This window comes from Oncorhynchus mykiss, chromosome 7 (genome assembly GCF_013265735.2).
Source record: "Oncorhynchus mykiss isolate Arlee chromosome 7, USDA_OmykA_1.1, whole genome shotgun sequence".
In the NCBI taxonomy this organism is placed as follows: Eukaryota; Metazoa; Chordata; class Actinopteri; order Salmoniformes; family Salmonidae; genus Oncorhynchus; species Oncorhynchus mykiss.
This window is the reverse complement of record NC_048571.1, coordinates 43261139-43284795: the sequence shown is the minus strand read 5'-3', so window position 1 is coordinate 43284795 and position 23657 is coordinate 43261139. Positions and strand designations below refer to the sequence as shown.

Sequence of the window (23657 nt, the reverse complement as noted above, 5' to 3'; positions counted from 1 at the left end):
TGATTGGACAAGCAGAAAACGGTGGCTCTCTGATTGCATAAGGATGTTTTAACAGATTCTCTGGAATGCCGCCACTGCACTCTTTCCCCATCTGTGTGTTTACACTCACACACTCTGAGCTTGGCACACAGGAACTAGTTATCATAGCTAATGATCAGTGTGTGAGTGCACCACACATGTCTATGTGTGTGTGTGTGTGTGTGTGTGTGTGTGTGTGTCACTCTCATGACTGCCAGGGAGAGCATATTGGCATGGATTGGCATGCCCGCTCTCTCGGATCCTATGTTAGTGTTGTGAGCAGCCGGCTCCATTGGCCCTATCCACACTGCAGAGCCAACCACAACTGCCAGTTTCCTCCTCTGCTGTGTGAATGACAGTCGTACCCAGGAAACTGTCTGGGCATCGTAGGCGTGACTCAGTCACATCGCTGATACCCGTGTCTTTTTTTCCCGTGAAGTCAGTCCAATTCACACATGTCACGATTTGAGTTTCTGCCACTGCTAGGACGCACATCCTATTTCAACAGTATTCAATTTTCGTCTTCTGAATAAATCGCAAAATAAATCACCAGTCACGTCTAGGGTTGGCTACATCGAAAGTAATGAATGCTGCTGAGAGTGTCAGTATGATTTCAGATGAAAACTGCACAGGGGGCTGTAATGCAAATATCTAGCTTAACTGAAAATGTCATATTTTTACTCAACTGTAGCCTGGCGTTTCCTCTGTCCAAATATATTTCCCTCCAAATACTGTATAATCCAACCAACGTCAGCTTTCTAGTCATAGTCAGGCTGGTTGTGTGGGTCTTTCTTCCTAGCTGAAGTCAACCTCTTTTGTTCTCAAAGGTCTTCAGTGGTGGTCAATCATCTCAGACTCCTAGTTGCCGACGATTTAAGCCGGTCGTGCCCAGAGTATTACCACGAGATGTCAATCACCTACGTCCTGTTACCTATAATGAACGTTCCCAGCAGCCACTGGTTTAGAACTCTGAATGGTTGACAACACAATACCCATCACATTTTTGTAAAAGCCTCCTATCCCACTAGTGGAGGCTGTAATGACCATTGGTGTTTCCTAAAATTGGCAGCCGATTCCCTATGTAGTGCACTACTTTTGATCAGGGCCCTTAGGGTGCACTACATTGTATACATAGGGAATAGGGTGCAATTTGTCTCTCTCTCTCTCTCTCTCTCTCTCTAGAGATACAGTACCTGGATCTAGCTCTCTATGGTGCTAGCATCTGTCAGAGCTGTGAGCACAATACAACACAATCCTACGTTGTTTGTTTCCATGGAGCTGTTATCGCGGCGTTGCAGTGGGAGCACACTACAAGCACACAAACAGACAGGCTTGTGCCCATCGATTCAGCTAGAGATATAGTAGTCTAGTGAGACATCCGACATGGTGCAATATGCTGTGTTTATGTGGCTTCCAGAAGAGGGTGCTAGCTGCAGTCTAAGGACTTTTTGGTTCCAAATAGAATCCTTTCAGGTTCCATGTAGAACCGTGTGTAGAAATGTTTCTCTAGTGCTGTGAAAACGTGTTTGCACTCTTTCTAATTGTCTCTACTTTTGCATATTTTTGATACTGAATGTTATCAGATCTTCAACCAAATCCTAATATTAGATAAAGGGAACCTGAGTGAACAAATTACACAACAATTACATACTTATTTCATTTATTTCATAAACAAAGTTATGCAACACCCAATGCCCCTGTGTGAAAAAGTAATTGCCCAACTTACACTCAACAACTGGTTGTGTCACGCTCAGCTGCAATGACTCAAACTTCCTGTAGTTGTTGATCAGTCTCTCACATTGCTGTGGAGGGATTTTGGCCCACTCGTCCACGCTTTAACTCAGGAATATTTGTGGGCTGTCAAGCTTGAACGGCTTTTTTCAAGTCCTGTCACAACATCTCAATTCTCTCAATACAAAATGTCATATGTGTTGCCTTTTTAGACGTTTTCATGTAGACTTGATTGTGTGTTTTGGATCACTGTCTTGCTGCATGACCCAGCTGCACTTCAGCTTCAGCTCACAGACGGATGGCCTGACGTTCTCCTATAGAATTCTCTGATACAGCGCAGAATCATGCTTCCTTCTATTAAGTTGTCCAGGTCCTTAGGCAGAAAAGCATCCCCAATACCACCACCCTGCTTGACCGTTGGTTCTTACTGTGGAATGCAGTGTTTGGTTTTCGCCAGGCATAATGGGACCCATGTTGTCCAAAAAAAGTGATCATTTTGACTCATCTGTCCATTCTTTCAAAAGTCTTGATGATTGTCCAGGTGCTTCCAGGTGCTTTGTGGGAAAACTTGAGTCCACTTTGTGGGCAAGATGGTATCAGGTATGAATGAAGACCCAGATGCAGACCACGTTGAATGAACAGTAGTTTCATCTTCTAACAGGGGCAGGCAACAGACAGGTCGAGGCAGGGGTCAGAAAACCAGAGGTCGGGTAACGGTACCAGACGGCAGCCAGAGCTCAGGGTCGGGTCAGGCGGGGATCGGTAACCCAGAGGGGGGCAGAGGTACAGGTCGGCAGGCTCGGGGTCGGGACAGGCAAAGATCAAAAACCGGGAGGGTAAGAAAATAAAAAAAAGAAGACAAAATAAAAAGCAGGCGCTGAGCCACTAAACGCTGGTTGACTCGAACAAACAAGACAAACTGGCAACAGACAAACAGAGAACACAGGTATAAGTACACAGGAGATAATGGGGAAGATGGGTAACACCTGGAGGGAGTTGGACACCAGCACAAAGACAGGTGAAACAGATCAGGGCGTGACAGATGGGTCCCATTATGTCTGGCGAAAACCAAACACTTTTAGGTTCTAGATAGCACAATCTGTTTTCTTCTAAGAGTGCAGTTATAATGAATATATCTCATGAAAAAGAAGAGAATAAAATACAAAAGCTGGAAGGATATTGATGCAGGTTGACCTTATTCACTTTTTTGTTTGTTAATGTTCTGAAGCACGTCTCCAAACTATCTGAGTGTTAAGACTGTGTCTGTAATAGCGGCTGTACGATTCCCATGAATCTCAGTGAGGAAGAGCAGGCCCACAGAGCACCGCCGCACATTAAGGGAATGCATATTGATTTAAAAACAAATTTGACATGGTTTTTAAAATCGACTTGGAAAATGCATCACTTAAAAAGAGCCAGGGGTTTGCAGTCTGTCAATGGAGCAGAGCAAACTTCGCTCTTGCTTTATGCTTTAATAAGATTCCGCTAATGGCTTCTACCACCTTGAGAAAAGCCCTCCTCTCAAATGGCGTGTCTGTGCGCGCACGCGAACACACGTGCTCACCTGATTATTGGTCTGTAGCTGTGAGGGTTGCCTCATCTTGCACTGGGGCTAATTACTTGTGGGGTTTATGCGTGTGTGCGAGCGTGCGTGCGTGCGTATGTGTGTGTCAGTGCATTGGTGAGTTACACAGTGCAGGCTAATGACTTCTCCTGGGTGGGTATTTGAAGCACGGGAACAGAAAAAACTGGGGAATAGAAACATCCGTCTGTTTTAAAACTTCAAGGAGAGAAAACCTGTGTCTGTATTTGAAGTACCAGTCAAAAGTTCAGACACCTACTTATTCAAAGGTTATTTTTTACTATGTTCTACATTGTAGAATAATAGTGAAGACATCAACACTATCAAATAACACCTATGGAATCATGTAGTAACAAAAAAAGTGTTAAACAAATCAAAATATATTGCAGATTTTATTTGATATATTCTTCAAAGTAGCCACCCGTTGCCTTGACGACAGTTTTGCACACTTTCGGCATTCTGTCAACCAGCTTAATGAGGAATGCTTTTCCAACAGTCTTGAAGGAGTTCCCACATATGCTGAGCACTTGTTGGCAGCTTTTCCTTCACTCTGCTGTCCTTCAACTCATCCCAAACCATCTCAATTGGGTTGAGATCGGGTGATTTGTGGAGGCCAGGTCATCTGATGCAACACTCCATCCCTCTCCTTCTTGGTCAAATAGCCCTTACACAGCCTGGAGGTATGTTGGTTCATTGTCCTTATAAAAAACAAATGATAGTCCCACTAATCGCAAACCAGATAGGATGGCGTATCGCTGCAGATTCCTGTGGTAGCCATGCTGGTTAAGTGTGCCTTGAATTCTAAATATATCACAGACAGTGTCACCAGCAAAGCACCCCCACACCATCACACCTCTTCCTCCATGCTTCACGATGGGAACCACAAATGCAGAGATCATCCGTTCACCTACTCTGCATCTCACAAAGACACGGCAGTTGGAACCAAAAATCTCAAATTTGGACTCATCAGACCAAAGGACAGATTTCCACCTGTCTAATGTCCATTGCTCATGTTTCTTGGCCCAATCAAGTCTCGTCTTCTTATTGGTGTCCTTTAGTGGTGGTTTCTTTGCAGCAATTTGACCATGAAAACCTGCCAAAGCCCCCACCATTTCTCCTTTACCCAAATCCAGATAGCTGATGTTCTGAAAGAGCTGCAAAATCCGGACCCCTACAAATCAGCCGGGCTAGACAATCTGGACCCTCTCTTTCTAAAACTAGCCTGTTCAACCTCTCTTTCGTATCGTCTGAGATTCCCAAAGATTGGAAAGCTGCCGTGGTCATCCCCCTCTTCAAAGGGGGTGACACTCTAGATCCAAACTGCTACAGACCTATATCTATCCTAAGGTCTTCGAAAGCCAAGTTAACAAACAGATTACTGACCATTTCGAATCCCACCATACCTTCTCCGCTATGCAATCTGGTTTCAGAGCTGGTCATGGGTGCACCTCAGCCACGCTCAAGGTTCTAAATGACATCATAACCGCCATCGATTAGAGACATTACTGTGCAGCCGTATTCATCGACCTGGTCAAGGCTTTCGACTCTGTCAATCACAACATTCTTATTGGCAGACTCGACAGCCTTGGTTTCTTACATGATTGCCTCGCCTGGTTCTCTGATATAGTTCAGTGCATCAAATCGGAGTGCCTGTTGTCCGGGATTCAATTCTCGGGCCGACCCTCTTTTCTGTATACATCAATGATGTCGCTCTTGCTGCTGGTGATTCTCTGATCCACCTCTACGCAGACGACACCATTCTGTATACTTCTGACTCCTCCTTGAACACTGTGTTAACTAACCTCCAGACAAGCTTCAATGCCATACAACTCTCCTTCCGTGGCCTCCCAACTGCTCTTAAACGCAAGGAAAACTAAATGCATGCTATTCAATCGATCACTGCCCGCACCTGCTCGCCCGTCCAGCATCACTACTCTGGACGGCTCTGACTTAGAATACGTGGACAACTACAAATACCTGGGTGTCTGGTTAGACTGTAAACTCTCCTTCCAGACTCACATTAAGCATCTCCAATCCAAAATTAAATCTAGAATCGGCTTCCTATATCGCAACAAAGCATCCTTCACTCATGCGCCAAACACACCCTCGTAAAACCGACCATCCTACCGATCCTCGACTTCGGTGATGTCATCTATAAAATAGCCCCCAACACTCTACTCAACAAACTAGATGCAGTCTATCACAGTGCCATCCGTTTTGTCACCAAAGCCCCATACACTACCCACCATTGCGACCTGTACGCTCTCGTTGGATGGCCCTCGCTTCATACTCGTCGCCAAACCCACTGGTTACAGGTTATCTACAAGTCTCTGCTAGGTAAAGCCCTGCTTTATCTCAGCTCACTGGTCAACATAGCAGCATCCACTCGTATCACGCGCTCCAGCAGGCATATCTCACTGGTCACCCCCAAAGCCAATTCCTCCTTTGGTCGTCTTTCCTTCCAGTTCTCTGCTGCCCATGACTGGAACGAATTGCAAAAATCTCTGAAGCTGGAGACTCACATCTCCCTCACTAGCTTTAAGCACCAGCTTTCAGAGCAGCTTACAGATCACTGTACCTGTACATAGCCCATCTGTAAACAGCCCACCTATCTACCTACCTCATCCCCATACTGGTATTTATTTATTTTGCTCCTTTGCACCCCAGTATCTCTACCTGCACATTCGTCTTCTGCCGATCTACCATTCCAGTGTTTAATTGCTATATTGTAATTACTTCGCCACCATGGCCTATTTATTTCCTTAACTTAACTTACCTCATTTGCACTCACTGTATACAGACTTTTTGTTTTCTTTTGATCTACTGTATTATTGACTGTATGTTTTGTTTATTCCATGTGTAACTCTGTGTTGTTGTCTGTGTCACACTGCTATGCTTTATCTTGGCCAGGTCACAGTTGCAAATGAGAACTTGTTCTCAACTAGCCTACCTGTTTAAATAAAGGTGAAATATATATATTTTTTAAATGAATGCCTGATTCACGCAGTCTCCTCTGAACAATTGATGTTGAGATGTGTCTGTTACTTGAACTCTGTGAAGCATTTATTTGGGCTGGAATCTGAGGTGCAGTTAACTCTAATGAACTTATCTGCAGCAGAGGTAACTCTGATTCTTCCTTTCCTGTTGCGATCCTCATGAGAGCCAGGTTCATCATAGCGCTTGATGGTTTTTGCGATTGTACTTTAAGAAACTTTCAAAGTTCTTTACATTTTCCGTATTAACTGACCTTCATGTCTTAAAGTAATGCTGGACTGTCATTTCTCTTTGCTTATTTGAGCTGTTCTTGCCACAATATGGACTTAGTATTTTACCAAATAGGACTGTCGTCTGTATACCACCCCTACAACACAACTGATTGGCTCCAACACATTAATAAGGAAAGTAAGGACATTCCATAAATGAACTTTTAACAAGGCACACCTGTTAATTGAAATGCATTCCAGGTGACTACCTCATGAATCTGGTTGAGAGAATGCCAATAGTGTGCAAAGCTGTCATCAATGCAAAGGGTGGCTACTTTGAAGAATCTCAAGTATAAAATATATTTAGATTTGTTTCAAACTTCTTTGGTTACTACATGATTCCATATGTGTTATTTCCTAGTTTCGATGTCTTCACTATTACTCTACAATGTAGAAAATAGTACAAATAAAGAAAAACCCTTGAATGAGCAGTATGTTCAGATCTTCCTTGGGAAAGAGCTATTCTGACCTCAATGGGACTTTCTGGTTAAATCCAGGTTCAATACAAAATCTCCTTGACCATAAAATGGCTGCCTTTGTAACCTAACAGTAATCTATCAGGGGACAGACACAAGACCACTATAGGTAATCTAGCTAAAGTGTTTAGTTGGCATGGTCGGTGCCTGTTCTTGGCTCATCTCCATGAGGGCCAGGGGAGGGAGAGGAGACTGCTACTGGCTGGCTCTCTGCCCACCCACCTTTTAGCCTGACAAAGATAGATCATGGGTGATGGAGGCTGGCATTTTCCTCTTCTAATCACTGCACGCCAAACACGTAAATCTCACCGGAAAAATAGCTCATGTCAGCGATAGATCTATATTACCCCGTCCACCCCTTTTCAGGAAGTAACAGAGGAAGTAAATCAGACTTATGTGCTTGTGTTTCACTTTGATTAATGCACCAATCAAGAGAGTGTATGTAAAGCACATTCCCACACATTGCCTTGAAGGAGGCAAGGGGGCTGCTCCATAATACACACACATGTGCTGTACACAGCCTAGTCACAGCCTAATCACATAACAGGTACATGAAACGTGTTCACAAAATAGTCCCTACTGCAAACCCGCCAACGCATAGTGAGGGTGGTTTTGCGGTGTGAGTGGGTGCCTTGTTGACGAACAGTGCAGTGTCTTATAGGGCAATCAGGATCAGTGTTAAACCCAAGGGATGTGGCCTGCTGTGGACCACAGAGCCTGTTTGTCTGTCTGTCTGCCAGAGCCCCGACCCAGGACTGCTGCTGAGGACGGCTGAGTCAGGTGAAACAGAAGATTCTGGGAGAGGAGGATAATCTTCCCAAGTGCATTTTTTTGGAATCCTACATCCCCATAGCCTATAGGGTAGCACTGCTTTTGGCCAGAGCCCATGAGGTTGTACACAGCCTCTCTGTGTGGCCAAACATCTGTCATGATTCTGGCTTCTGGTTGGCTGTCTGTACCCTGGTCACAAGCCTCCGTCTTTGTCTCTCCCTATTGTATTTGTCATCCCTTTCCACTAATGGATTGTGGATATTTAGCTTGTGTTTGTAGTTAGTGGCTGGCTTGATATTACCCCACAAACCTCAGTTGGTTTGGTTACACTGTTCGATAAAGGACAGTTCTGTCCTATTAGCTACAGTAAATGACCTACCAAGTATGTACTATGCTGAAAATGGACAGCATAGCAATGGCCAGTGTTTTCGTGTCACGTTCAAAATGAACATGGGCTACTATGACCCAGCTCATCAACTGACAGCCATTTTGAACTGACCTTTGACTTCTGTGTTCCCTTTTGTAGATTTACAATGAGAAGAAGAGCCAGTTTGACATCAAGAGGAACAATCCCAAGGACCTGGTGGAGAGGGTGGCACGAGACATCGCCAAGCTGCTCACTAGCAAGAGGAGAGCCCTGGAGGTAAGATGATGCTCCTGCTGCACCTGACAGAGAGGAGACATTCCGGGAGGGGGGGGGAATAGTTATTTCCATATAGGAACATGCTGGAGGGGTTAGTTTCATATCTTCTTAAAGGGTTCGAGTGTTTACGAAGGGAACGAAATGCCCTTGAAGATAGTTGTGCTATTCTAGTGACTGAAGGGAAAGATCCAGAGAGGAGGAGGGGGGAGTGTTTTAGAGGTGACCGTTGAGGGGAGACAATTATTTCCATCACATGCCCTCTGACTGGTTTGTTTCATGCACCCGGTGCCGAGTCTCAAACCCCCCCCCCCCCCCCCCCCCCACCCTCCAAGAGAGAGCAGAGAGAAAATATTCCAAATCAGATTGGATATTTCAAAAAGCCTACCATGTTACGGAGCATGATAGATTCACTGTTTGAACTAATCCCGAAAAATGTGATTTGTAAAAAAACGAAAGAGATTCTGCTTTATTAGGCTGTCTAACAAAGCAGTTCATTGCTTGTTTGGCTCAAATCGCCTGCGCATTCACATGTGCAGGACACTGTGAAAGCGCCATTATACCTAACCAGATCTGCGTGTGATGATCAGAGTTTTGTATTCATTATATTAGAGCTTTGTTGGTGCGTTTTCTGTAATGTTGTCGGCAAATGTCCTCTGAAGGGAATTAGAGGTTAGAGTTCACATTTGCACGCTGCATGTTCACACATTGAGGGTAAACACACACACACACACACACACACACACACACACACACACACACACACACACACACAGACAGAGGAGCTCTAAAACCTACAGGAAGAGTGGAGCCACAGAGCCATACTGCTCTGAGGGGGGATGAGAGAACGAGAGAGAGAGAGAGAGAGAGATGTCTTTATTCTTTTGGAACGTCTGTGAGTGTAATGTTTACTGTTCATTTTGATTGTTTATTTCACTTTTGTTTATTATCTACTTCACTTGCCTTGGCAATGTTAACATGTGTTTCCCATGCCAATAAAGTCCTTAAATTGAACTGAAATTGAATTGAATTGAGAGAGAGTGTATGAGAGAGAGGGAGAGGGAGAGGGAGAGGGAGGGAGAGAGAGGGAGAGGGAGAGGGAGAGGTAGAAGGAGAGAGAGAGAGAGAGAGAGGGAGAGGGAGAGAGGGAGATAGATGGAGAGGGAGATAGAGAGAGAGTGCAGGGCGTTGTGGTGGAGGAAGGCTGTAGACTACTCCTCTCTCCTTCTGTCTGTGCTGCCCTCAAAGGTGCCCTCAAAGGTGCCCTCAAGGCAAAAGTGCTGCTGTTTTCACCAGCCAAGCCTCTTGAATGGACAGTTGAGGATAGATTTTAACAACACAGTGTCTTACAGGAGAAGGCACAGTAACCCCGAGCATCACAGCACAGCCTCTTAAAGGGACAGGCAGCATGGCTAATTCTGTAGCACGGACCCTTAAAGGGGAAAGGTACTGTATCACAACGTGCCCCGTAGTCATGCCGTGCGTGGGAATGAAATTGGACTGGCACTGACCTTCCGGCCCGTTTTGGCAGGGGTGCCCTGTGAGCTCAGTGTAGTGCAGTGCCCACGCCTCTCCCCTCCCCATGCCTGTGTGCCCATCGTGCCCTTCGTTCCCATCCCCCTGTTGGCCTAACCTCCTGGACCACACTGTCACCTCACATCCCATCTCCACTGCTCACTCAGGAGGGAGCAGAGCAAACGAGGTGAAAAAAGAGAAGGGATGGAATGAGAATGTCCACCCGAGGCTCAGGAAAAACCAGCGAAATGATGTTCAGAAATTCATAGATTTAAAAATGAGCAACAAGGCAGAGAGAGATGGAGGGTGAGAGAGAGAGGCGAGAGAGCGAGGCAGAGGGAAAGAAATGGAGGGAAAGTGCGAGATGGAGTAAGAAAGAGATGGAGGAAGAGAGAGGATGGAGAGAACAAAGATGGAGAGAACAGAAGGAGAGAACAGAGGATGGAGAGAACAGGGGAAGGAGAGGACAGAGGATGGAGAGAACAGGCGAAGGGGAGAACAGGCGAAGGAGAGAACAGAGGATGGAGAGAACAGAAGGAGAGAACAGAGGATGGAGAGAAAAGAGGATGGAGAGAACAGGCGAAGGAGAGAACAGGCGAAGGAGAGAACAGAGGGAGGAGAGAACAGAAGGTGGAGAGAACAGAGGGAGGAGAGAACAGAAGAAGGAGAGAACAGGCGAAGGAGAGAACAGAGGGAGGAGAGAACAGAGGGAGGAGAGAACAGAGGGAGGAGAGAACAGAGGGAGGAGAGAACAGAGGGAGGAGAGAACAGAGGGAGGAGAGAACAGGCGAAGGAGAGAACAGGCGAAGGAGAGAACAGAGGAAGGAGAGAACAGGCGAAGGCGAGAACAGGCGAAGGAGAGAACAGAGGAAGGAGAGAACAGAGGAAGGAGAGAAGAGAGGAAGGAGAGAACAGGCGAAGGAGAGAACAGAGGAAGGAGAGAACAGGCGAAGGAGAGAACAGAGGGAGGAGAGAACAGAGGGAGGAGAGAACAGAGGGAGGAGAGAACAGAGGGAGGAGAGAACAGAGGAAGGTGAGAAGAGAGGAAGGAGAGAAGAGAGGAAGGAGAGAAGAGAGGAAGGAGAGAAGAGAGGAAGGAGAGAACAGAGGGAGGAGAGAACAGAGGGAGGAGAGAACAGAGGGAGGAGAGAACAGAGGGAGGAGAGAACAGAGGGAGGAGAGAACAGAGGAAGGAGAGAACAGACGAAGGAGAGAACAGGCGAAGGAGAGAACAGGCGAAGGAGAGAACAGAGGAAGGAGAGAACAGGCGAAGGCGAGAACAGGCGAAGGAGAGAACAGAGGAAGGAGAGAAGAGAGGAAGGAGAGAAGAGAGGAAGGAGAGAACAGGCGAAGGAGAGAACAGAGGAAGGAGAGAACAGGCGAAGGAGAGAACAGAGGGAGGAGAGAACAGAGGGAGGAGAGAACAGAGGGAGGAGAGAACAGAGGAAGGTGAGAAGAGAGGAAGGTGAGAAGAGAGGAAGGAGAGAAGAGAGGAAGGAGAGAAGAGAGGAAGGAGAGAAGAGAGGAAGGATAGAACAGAGGAAGGAGAGAACAGAGGAAGGAGAGAACAGGCGAAGGAGAGAACAGAGGGAGGAGAGAACAGAGGGAGGAGAAACAGAGGGAGGAGAGAACAGGCGAAGGAGAGAACAGAGGGAGGAGAGAACAGGCGGAGGAGAGAACAGAGGGAGGAGAGAACAGGCGAAGGAGAGAACAGAGGAAGGAGAGAACAGAGGAAGGAGAGAACAGAGGAAGGAGAGAACAGGCGAAGGAGAGAACAGGCAAAGGAGAGAACAGAGGGAGGAGAGAACAGAGGGAGGAGAGAACAGAGGGAGGAGAGAACAGAGGGAGGAGAGAACAGAGGGAGGAGAGAACAGAGGGAGGAGAGAACAGAGGAAGGTGAGAAGAGAGGAAGGATAGAACAGAGGAAGGATAGAACAGAGGAAGGAGAGAACAGAGGAAGGAGAGAACAGAGGAAGGAGAGAACAGAGGAAGGAGAGAACAGAGGCAGGAGAGAACAGAGGAAGGAGAGAACAGAGGAAGGAGAGAACAGGCGAAGGAGAGAACAGGCGAAGGAGAGAACAGAGGGAGGAGAGAACAGGCGAAGGAGAGAACAGAGGGAGGAGAGAACAGAGGGAGGAGAGAACAGAGGAAGGAGAGAACAGAGGAAGGAGAGAACAGAGGAAGGAGAAAACAGGCGAAGGAGAGAACAGGCGAAGGAGAGAACAGAGGGAGGAGAGAACAGAGGGAGGAGAGAACAGAGGGAGGAGAGAACAGAGGAAGGTGAGAAGAGAGGAAGGATAGAACAGAGGAAGGAGAGAACAGAGGAAGGAGAGAACAGAGGAAGGAGAGAACAGAGGAAGGAGAGAACAGAGGGAGGAGAGAACAGACGAAGGAGAGAACAGGCAAAGGAGAGAACAGGCGAAGGAGAGAACAGGCGAAGGAGAGAACAGAGGGAGGAGAGAACAGGCGAAGGAGAGAACAGGCGAAGGAGAGAACAGGCAAAGGAGAGAACAGAGGAAGGAGAGAACAGAGGAAGGAGAGAACAGAGGAAGGAGAGAACAGAGGGAGGAGAGAACAGAGGGAGGAGAGAACAGAGGAAGGATAGAACAGAGGAAGGATAGAACAGAGGAAGGATAGAACAGAGGAAGGAGAGAACAGAGGAAGGAGAGAACAGAGGAAGGAGAGAACAGAGGAAGGAGAGAACAGAGGGAGGAGAGAACAGAGGGAGGAGAGAACAGAGGGAGGAGAGAAGAGAGGAAGGAGAGAAGAGAGGAAGGAGAGAAGAGAGGAAGGAGAGAAGAGAGGAAGGAGAGAACAGAGGAAGGAGAGAACAGAGGAAGGAGAGAACAGAGGAAGGAGAGAACAGAGGAAGGAGAGAACAGAGGGAGGAGAGAACAGAGAGAGGATAGAACAGAGGGAGGAGAGAACAGAGGAAGGAGAGAACAGACGAAGGAGAGAACAGGCGAAGGAGAGAACAGGCGAAGGAGAGAACAGGCGAAGGAGAGAACAGAGGGAGGAGAGAACAGAGGGAGGAGAGAACAGGCGAAGGAGAGAACAGAGGAAGGAGAGAACAGAGGAAGGAGAGAACAGAGGAAGGAGAGAACAGGCGAAGGAGAGAACAGGCGAAGGAGAGAACAGAGGGAGGAGAGAACAGAGGGAGGAGAGAACAGAGGGAGGAGAGAACAGAGGGAGGAGAGAACAGAAGAAGGAGAGAACAGAGGAAGGTGAGAAGAGAGGAAGGATAGAACAGAGGAAGGATAGAACAGAGGAAGGAGAGAACAGAGGAAGGAGAGAACAGAGGAAGGAGAGAACAGGCGAAGGAGAGAACAGGTGAAGGAGAGAACAGAGCGAGGAGAGAACAGGCGAAGGAGAGAACAGAGGGAGGAGAGAACAGAGGGAGGAGAGAACAGAGGGAGGAGAGAACAGAGGGAGGAGAGAACAGAGGAAGGAGAGAACAGAGGAAGGAGAGAACAGAGGAAGGAGAGAACAGGCGAAGGAGAGAACAGAGGGAGGAGAGAACAGAGGGAGGAGAGAACAGAGGGAGGAGAGAACAGAGGGAGGAGAGAACAGAGGGAGGATAGAACAGAGGAAGGATAGAACAGAGGAAGGATAGAACAGAGGAAGGAGAGAACAGAGGAAGGAGAGAACAGAGGAAGGAGAGAACAGAGGAAGGAGAGAACAGAGGGAGGAGAGAACAGAGTAAGGATAGAACAGAGGGAGGAGAGAACAGGCGAAGGAGAGAACAGAGGGAGGAGAGAACAGGCGAAGGAGAGAACAGAGGAAGGAGAGAACAGAGGAAGGAGAGAACAGAGGAAGGAGAGAACAGAGGAAGGAGAGAACAGAGGAAGGAGAGAACAGAGGAAGGAGAAAACAGGCGAAGGAGAGAACAGAGGGAGGAGAGAACAGAGGGAGGAGAGAACAGAGGGAGGAGAGAACAGAGGAAGGTGAGAAGAGAGGAAGGATAGAACAGAGGAAGGATAGAACAGAGGAAGGAGAGAACAGAGGAAGGAGAGAACAGAGGAAGGAGAGAACAGAGGAAGGAGAGAACATAGGAAGGAGAGAACATAGGAAGGAGAGAACAGAGGAAGGAGAGAACAGAAGGAGGAGAGAACAGAGGAAGGATAGAACAGAGGGAGGAGAGAACAGAGGAAGGAGAGAACAGAGGAGGGAGAGAAAAGAGGGAGGAGAGAAAAGAGGGAGGAGAGAACAGAGGGAGGAGAGAACAGAGGGTGGAGAGAACAGAGGAAGGGAGTCATTTTCTGGTCATTTAAGAACACAAGGCTCATAAAACTACATGGAAAACAGTTAATCTATTTAATTTCACCGAATGATAAATTATTGTGCTAAACAGAAAATGTATGACATTAGCTGAATCAATTCTGAATCAACTCCACTTGGGATTCATACAGTTGAAGTCGGAAGTTTACATACACCTTAGCCAACTACATTTAAACTCAGTTTTTCACAATTCCTGACATTTAATCCTAGTAAAAATAGTAGAGAGAATGATCTATTTCAGCTTTTTTTTTCTTTCATCACATTTCCAGTGGGTCAGAAGTTTACATACACTCAATTAGTATTTGGTAGCATTGCCTTTAAATTGTTTAACTTGAGTCAAACGTTTCGGGTAGCCTTCCACAAGCTTCCCACAATAAGTTGGGTGAATTTTGTCCCATTCCTCCTGACAGAGCTGGTGTAACTGAGTCAGGTTTGTAGGCCTCCTTGCCCGCACACACTTTTTCAGTTCTGCCCACAAATGTTCTATGGGATTGAGGTCAGGGCTTTGTGATGGCCACTCCAATACCTTGACTTTATTGTCCTTAAGCCATTTTGCCAAAACTTTGGAAGTATACTTGGGGTCATTGTCCATTTGGAATTGTCCATTTGCGGCCAAGCTTTAACTTAACTGGTGTCTTGAGAGTTTGCTTCAATATATCCACATAATTCTCCTTCCTTGTGATGCCATCTATTTTGTGAAGTGCACCAGTCCCTCCTGCAGCAATTCACCCCCACAACATGATGCTGCCACCCCCGTGCTTCACGGTTGGGATGGTGTTCTTCGGCTTGCAAGCCACCCCCTTTTTCCTCCAAACATAACGATGGTCATTATGGCCAAACAGTTCTATTTTTGTTTCATCAGACCAGAGGACATTTCTCCAAAAAGTATGATCTTTGTCCCCATGTGCAGTTACAAACCGTAGTCTGGCTTTTTTATGGTGGTTTTGCAGCAGTGGCTTCTTCCTTGCTGAGCGGCCTGTCAGATTATGTTATTTTTTTTATGAGGTCTTGGCTGATTTCTTTTGATTTTCCCGTGATGTCAAGCAAAGAGACACTGAGTTTCAAGGTAGGCTGTGAAATACATCCACAGGTACACCTCCAATTGACTCAAATGATGTCAATTAGTCTATCAGAAGCTTCTAAAGCCATGACATCATCTTCTGGACTTTTCCAAGCTGTGTAAAGGCACAGTCAACTTAGTGTATGTAAACTTATGACCCACTGGAATTGTGATAGAGTGAATTATAAGTTAAATAATCTGTCTGTTAACAATTGTTGGAAAGATTACTTGTGTCATGCACGAAGTAGATGTCCTTAACCGACTTGCCAAAACGGTAGTTTGTTAACAAGAAATGTGTGGAGTGGTTGAAAAACGGGTTTTAATGACTCCAACTTAAGTGTATGTAAACTTCCGACCTCAACTGTATATAGAGTGAAGTGGAACCAGACTCCTTACATGCTGTTTTGTGTGTGTCCCTGTGCGCCACCAGACGCGATCAGGATACGCAGGTTGGAAAAAATAGGAAACCCTCACACTGCTCTTGATAGAATCACTGCTCTTTAATAAGATGTACCTGCTCATCAGCTCTGACAAAGGCCTTGAGGTCGATACGTAAAGCTTATTAAAGAGCAGTGATCCTATCAAGAGCAGTGTGAGGGTTTCTTATTTTTCCTCATCTTCTTCAACTCTTACCATGCACCTGCAGAAAAGGACACGTCGGTTGAAATATCGAAACAATCTCTGAACCAACTGTATTCATTTGGGGACAGGTCGAAATGCAGTACATGAAACACTCATGGGCATTTAGCTAGCTAGCTTGCTGTCGCTGGCTAATTTGTCCTGGGGTATAAGTATTGGGTTGTTATCTTACCTGAAATGTACAAGGTCCTTTTTTTTCTTGTATCTTTGTAGAATTTGGACCCGTTTTGAGTCACACCAACTCATGTGTTCTCTGCTCCCACATTTAATCCACAGATCGAAAGGGGAAACCTAGTTAGTTTCTAGTAATCTCTCCTCCTTCAGGCTTCTTCTGTGGACTTAATATGGCGGTTGGCAACCAACTTTAAGGTGCATTACCACCACCAACTGGACTGGGAGTGTGGACCTCAGGTCATCTTTCAATCACCCACGTGGGTATTTGCTCCTAAAAACCAATGAGGAGATGGGAGAAGCGGGACTTGCAGCTCGTCAAGCGTCAGAAAAAAATAGAACCGCTTGTATTTTAGCGCCAGGCTACCCAGATGTTCATTGACGTGCGAGAGCAGTTTGGGTGAGATGATGGAATAACGTGTGGTGCTGCTTTTCATGCCGGAGAATTTCTACTTCCTCCTTCCTAGTTATTTACTCCCATGAAAGTGGTGAGAGTATGTTTATTCCACTGATGAACAAATGCAAAGTGACTCTAAATGCTTCGTTCCAAACTACTGGGAATGGAAACAAACTCATAAAACACTTCAGGCTCTCTCATATACAGTCATGTGAAATTGCGTCCCGTCTAAATGCCTCGTCCCACTGGGCTCCGATGTCAACTCAATGTCCATTCCACATTGGTTTAATGTCATTTCATTGAAATGAGGTGGCATTTGCGATGTTGATTCAACCAGTGTGTGCCCAGTGGGATGCTCTGAAACAACTGTGTTGTGGTCCGTCCGTCTGGCTCCTCTCTTCCCTCTTCTTCTCACTCTCTCATGTTGCTGTCAGCGTTCGGCATTAAATCAGCCATGTCCAAAGTAAGATATTAAGTTGTGTTGTCAAGCAACACAATGAGTCACTCTTCCCGTATTAGCCATGAGTTTTAACGAGCTGGCCCGGCAGTGCCAGGAGCTACTCCAGAATGATACAGTACACTAATGAACTAAACCCTGGTCTGAACTCTGTACGCATTATTCTGTTACACGAAAGGGGGCCTCGGCAACCAACATCCTGTGGAATAGAGGAGCACGAGAGAGAGCGAGAGAGGGATATCTTAGTTGCAGAGGCTCAGATATGCGTGTGTGTAAATGGGTGATGGTACTCTCCTGCACGTTTGTGTGTGTGTGTGTGTGTGTGTGTTTCGCAAGTGTGCGTGTGTCTGCGACAAGTGTGTTATCTGAGCGGCAAGGCACACAGCTAGCTGTACAAGAGGCGGTGGTTTGACAGCCTTTTAACAGCGAGCATGAAAGGGAACAGAGCTCCCCATGTAGCCTGTCGTGGGTATAAAACGCCAGGCAGAAGTGATTCCTGTTAGAGTGATCTGGGTCTGCCTCTCTCTTCCCGGGCTTCTTTGATCGCATCTCCTCTTCCCTCCGCTCTGTGTCTAGGCAGCGGCTGGACGTTCAGTTGGGCCTCTGTGTCCCTGTGAACCAGGCCTGGTGGATGTTTCTGAACATCCACCAGGCTGTCAATCAAGGCCTGTATGCCGAGGGGGCAGCATTATAAGGATGTCGATCAGGGACTGCTGGTTGGGGATTCGTCAAAGCACAATGAGAAGTGCCTAGAGCTACACAGTGTTACGGTCGCGTCGCATTCTGATCAGTGAGAGGGAGTAGCAGCAAACACAGCCGCTGTGAAAGCCGGTCCAGGGATTTTTCACAGAAGGGCCTGTTGGAATAGAAGAAGGGACCGAGGTTGATTTGATCCAGTTCTACACGTCTCTGTACATCTTATAGTGGGTCAACGGATGGATGCCTCTAGGCTGTTTTGTTTTATACACGTATCACTTTTGCTGGGTATTTCTTGTCATGGTCGCAGGGCTTAAACCTTTCTTTCCACCAGACAGACATGGATGAGTAAGAACTAACTAAGCTCCATGACAACAAGTAGGACAGATATCAAGCCACCGGGGGACAAAAATCGAATGAAATTGTATTGTTCACGTGCGCCGAATAGAACAGGTGTAGACTTTACAGAGGAATACTTTCTTAGGAGGCCATTCCCAACGGTACAGAGTTATAAAAGTAAATAGTAACACAATAGAACAGGTGTAGACTTTACAGTGGAATACTTTCTTAGGAGGCCATTCCCAACGGTACAGAGTTAAAAAAGTAAATAGTAACACAATAGAACAGGTGTAGACTTTACAGTGGAATACTTTCTTAGGAGGCCATTCCCAACGGTACAGAGTTATAAAGTAAGACAAATATGTGCGGGGGAAAAAAGTAAATAGTAACACAATGGAAACAGTAACAAGGCTATATATAAGCAGTGGTGTAAAGTACTTAAGTAAAAATACTTTAAATTGGGGTATCTGTACTTTACTTTACTATTTTTGACAACTTTACTTTTACTTCGCTACATTCCTAAAGAAAATAATGTACTTTTTTACTCCATACATTTCCCCCGACACCCAAAAGTACTCGTTACATTTTGAATGCTTAGCAGGACAGGAAGATGGTCCAATTCACACACTTATCAAGAGAACATCTCTGGTCATCCCTACTGCCTCTGATATGGCGGACTCACTAAACACAAATGTTTCGTTTGTAAATGATGTCTGAGTGTTGGAGTGTGACCCTGGCTATCTGTAAAAATACAATTATTATTAGTATTCATACTTTTACTTTTGATACTTAAGTATATTGTCGAAATGACATTTACTTTTGATACTTAAGTGTATTTAAAACCTTTTTTTACGAGTGTTTTACTGGGTGACTTTCACTTTTATTTGAGTCATTTTCATATAAGATATCTTTACTCTTACTCAAGTATGACCATTTAGCACTTTTCCATCAGTGTATACAAGGAGTACTAGTACAGAGTCAATGTGCAGGGGCATGAGGAAGTTGAGGTAATACAGTATGTACATGTAGGTATGGATAAAAGTGACTAGGCAATCAGGATATACACTACATGACCAAACGAATGTGAACACCTGCTCGTCGAACATCTCATTCCAAAATCATGGGCATTAATATTGAGTTGGTCCCCCCCCCCTTTGCTGCTATAACAGCCTCCACTCTTCTGGGAATACTTTCCACTACATTGCTGTGGGGACTTGCTTCCCTTCAGCCACAAGAGCATTTGTGAGGTCGGGCACTGATGTTGGGCGATTAGGCCTGACTTGTAGTCTGCGTTCCAATTCATCTCAAAGGTGTTCGATGGGGTTGAGGTCAGGACTCTGTGCAGGCCAGTCAAGTTTTCCCACACTGATCACGACAAACCATGTATGTATGGACCTCGCTTTGTGCACAGGGGCATTGTCATGCTGAAACAGGAAAGGGCCTTCCCCAAACTGTTGCAAGTTGGAAGCACAGAATTGTCTAAAATGCCATTGTATGCTGTAGCGTTAATATTTCCCTTCACTGGAACTAAGGGGCCTAGCCCGGTCCATGAAGAACTGCCCCAGACCAATATTCCTACCCCACTTCAAACAGCTATTGTGCTGATGTTCCTTCCAGAGGCAGTTTGGAACTCAGTAGTGAGTGTTGCAACCAAGGACAGACCATTTTTTACACGCTACGGGCTTCAGCGCTCGGCCACGTTGAAAGCCATTGAGCTCTTCAGTACTTCAGTACGGGCCATTCTACTACCAATGTTTGTCCATGGAGATTGCATGGCTGTGTGTTCGATTGTATACACCTGTCAGCAACGGGCGTGGCTGAAATAGCCAAATCCACTACTTTGAAGGGATGTCCACATACTTTTAGCCATGTCGTGTATAATAAATAGAGTAGCAGCAGTGTATGTAAAGTGTGTCTATGTGTGAGTGTGTGTTGGAGTGTCAGTGTAGTATGTGTGAGTGTGGGGGCAGAGTCTAGTGAGTGTGTGTTGGAGTGTCAGTGTAGTATGTGTGAGTGTGGTGGTAGAGTCTAGTGAGTGTGTGTTGGAGTGTCAGTGTAGTATGTGTGAGTGTGGGGGCAGAGTCTAGTGAGTGTGTGTTGGAGTGTCAGTGTAGTATGTGTGAGTGTGGGGGTAGAGTCTAGTGAGTGTGTGTTGGAGTGTCAGTGTAGTATGTGTGAGTGTGGGGGCAGAGTCTAGTGAGTGTGTGTTGGAGTGTCAGTGTAGTATGTGTGAGTGTGGGGGTAGAGTCTAGTGAGTGTGTGTTGGAGTGTCAGTGTAGTATGTGTGAGTGTGGTGGTAGAGTCTAGTGAGTGTGTGTTGGAGTGTCAGTGTGAGTGTGGGGGCAGAGTCTAGTGAGTGTGTGTTGGAGTGTCAGTGCAGTATGTATGAGTGTGGGGGCAGAATCTAGTGAGTGTGTGTTGGAGTGTCAGTGTAGTATGTGTGAGTGTGGGGGCAGAGTCTAGTGAGTGTGTGTTGGAGTGTCAGTGTAGTATGTGTGAGTGTGGGGGCAGAGTCTAGTGAGTGTGTGTTGGAGTGTCAGTGTAGTATGTGTGAGTGTGGGGGTAGAGTCTAGTGAGTGTGTGTTGGAGTGTCAGTGTAGTATGTGTGAGTGTGGGGGCAGAATCTAGTGAGTGTGTGTTGGAGTGTCAGTGCAGTATGTGTGAGTGTGGGGGTAGAGTCTAGTGAGTGTGTGTTGGAGTGTCAGTGTAGTATGTGTGAGTGTGGGGGCAGAATCTAGTGAGTGTGTGTTGGAGTGTCAGTGTAGTATGTGTGAGTGTGGGGGCAGAGTCTAGTGAGTGTGTGTTGGAGTGTCAGTGTAGTATGTGTGAGTGTGGGGGCAGAGTCTAGTGAGTGTGTGTTGGAGTGTCAGTGTAGTATGTGTGAGTGTGGGGGTAGAGTCTAGTGAGTGTGTGTTGGAGTGTCAGTGTAGTATGTGTGAGTGTGGGGGTAGAGTCTAGTGAGTGTGTGTTGGAGTGTCAGTGTAGTATGTGTGAGTGTGGGGGTAGAGTCTAGTGAGTGTGCATAGAGCCGGTGCAAGGGAGTCAGTGCAGAACAATTAAGATAAATGAATAAATAATAAAAGGGTCAATGTAAATAGTCCAGGTGTCTTTGATGAACTGTTCAGCAGTCTTATAGCTTGGGGGTAGAAGCTGTTCGGGTGCCTTTTGGTTCCTGACTTGGTGCTGTAGCAGAGAGAACAGTCAATGACTTGGGTGACTGGAGTCTTTGACAATTTTCAGGGCCTTCCTCTCACACTGCCTGGTATAGAGGTCCTGGATGGCACGGAGTCCGGCCCCAGTGATGTACTGGGCGGTACGCACTACCCTCTATAGCGCGTTGGTTGAATGAACAATGTTGTATCAACGTAGAAAACTGGTTGGATTTTCAAAACGTCATCAACGTAACGGCATTTGGTCTTTTTTTCACCCAATTTTTCCCCTAAATCCAATGACTTGGCAACTTTTTTTGTGGATTTCACTTTGAATTCACGTTAGTTGACAACTCAACCAAATGTAAATCTAAACTAGGCGTTGAACTGACTTCAGTTCAACTTGACTTGATTTCTACAGCCAGGTGATGCTGATAGAGAATTGAATGTTGTGTTGTTGAAAGTTCAAAGGGCAGGGTCAGAAGGTCTATATGGAGGATGATTAATCATGTTTAATTATAGGGCGTTGTATTAGGATAGGAGACCAAATCAGGTGGAGCAGTTTTATGAAAGCGTCAAGGTGCGTGGGTGGGTAGTAACGAGGGTGTGTGGTTGTGGGTAGTGTGACGAGAAGGGTTTAATGGCGGGAACCGGCTTACCGAGATTTATAGGCATTTACCGGCCAAACCCACTCCCTTTTCCCTGGATAAATAATTACGAGAAATTGGTAAATTATAATAAATGATTTCTCTGAACAGCGTGACGTCAAATGGAATTTTTCAAGGATACGTCTAAATCTGTCTTCATACGGCCTTGTCTGCTCTGCTATCTGCATGATCAATAATCAACGCTCAGGGTGTGTGTGTGTGCGTGTGTGTGCGTGTGTGTGCGTGTGTGTGTGTGTGTGTGTGTGTGTGTGGTGTGTGGTGTGTGTGTGGTGTGTGTGCGTGTGTGTGTGTGTGTGTGTGTGTATGTGTGTGTGCTTTGTTGTAGCCTACCGTATTTACTTACACAAAGTCGGCATTAATTAAAAGCTCACATATTTGTTATGCTAAAACGGGACCTTCAAATGCAGTTAATACAGTATCAAAATTGGCTTTTGAGCTACCGGCAATCCTACCTGCTTTTATTAGTAGAAAAAAATGTTGTATGTAGAATGTTATCCTACATTTGTTTGGCTGGGTTTGGCTGCCTTTTTCATGTTAGTAAAATCACGCGAGACCGTGTCTTTTTAATGAACTCAAATTGATCTAGCAAGTTTTATGAAAATGATTGTTTTTCTGTCTTGAATAAAAGTAATAATGGAAAATAATAGTAGAGTGGTCAGATGGAAGACACTCTTCAGAAAAAGGCACTTAAAGGACTCTTAGACCATGAGAAACAAGATTATCTGGTCTGATAAAACCAAGATTGAACTCTTTGGCCAAAATGCAAAGTGTCACATCCAGAGGAAACCTGGCACTATACCTACAGTGAAGCATGGTGGTGGCAGCATCATGATGTGGGGATGTTTTTCAGTGGCAGGGACTGGGAGACAGGATCGAGGGAAAGATAAACAGTGCAACTTACCTCTGATGAAAACCTGCTCCAGAGCACTCAAGACCTCAGACTGGGCGAAGGTTCACCTTCCAACAGGATAATAACCCTAAGCACACAGCCAAGACATCGCAGGAGTGGCTTCGGGACACGTCTCTGAATGTCCTTGAGTGGAATGGGAAGAATGGGAGAAACTCCCTAAGTACAGGTGTGCCAAGCTTGTAGTGTCATACCCAAGAAGACAAGGCTGTAATCGCTGCCAAACGTGCTTCAACAAAATACTGAGTAAAGTGTCTGAATACTTATGTAAATTTAATATATTTATTTTTAATACATTTGTAAATATTTCCAAAAACCTGTTTTTGCTTTGTCATTATGAGGGTATTATGTGTCGATTGATGAGGAAAAAAACAATTGAATCAATTTTTGAATAAGTCTGTAACGTAACAAAATTTATGAGGGGTCTGAATATTTTCTGAATGCAATGTATATACAGTTAAATGGAAATTTCAGTTTGAACGGGAACACTGGGAAGCCTGGTAATTGCAATTTTCTCGGGAAGGAAAATTGGTCAATTCTCTGGAAAATGTTAAACCCTAGTGAGGAGAATATAGTAAGTAGTGGTGGGGGGGGGGGGAGTATTGTGCTGATATGACGGAGATGCTCTGTGACTTTGCCATCATACTGATTGTGAGGGTATACAGGAGCTCTGCTCAGACAGTGTGCATGGATGGCAAAAATGCACTTGACAGATTTAATCAGTCACTCTGCGTAAGCCTCTGTTTCTCCTAGCCTGACCATGGAAATCAAGACGGCACAGATGGGCCTGGGTGGGGGTGGACGGGCCAGCTCTATGTCATCTGTCATCGTGTGACACATAGATACATAATTTACAAAGACAAATGCACACACACACACACAGGCATGCACACATTTGTG

General features: G+C 45.8%; 1 protein-coding gene across 4 annotated transcripts in view; it reads left to right on the top strand.

Annotated features, from left to right (window-relative positions):
- The window catches only part of LOC110527806 (voltage-dependent calcium channel subunit alpha-2/delta-2), a 294926-nt gene that overhangs the window by 44772 nt on the left and 226497 nt on the right, over positions 1-23657 (top strand). For all 4 annotated transcript variants that reach the window (XM_036983281.1, XM_036983283.1, XM_036983280.1 and 1 more), the window contains exon 3: positions 8368-8484. In XM_036983281.1, the coding sequence (XP_036839176.1) occupies positions 8368-8484 (117 nt within the window). The remainder of the gene's footprint in view (positions 1-8367; positions 8485-23657) is intronic.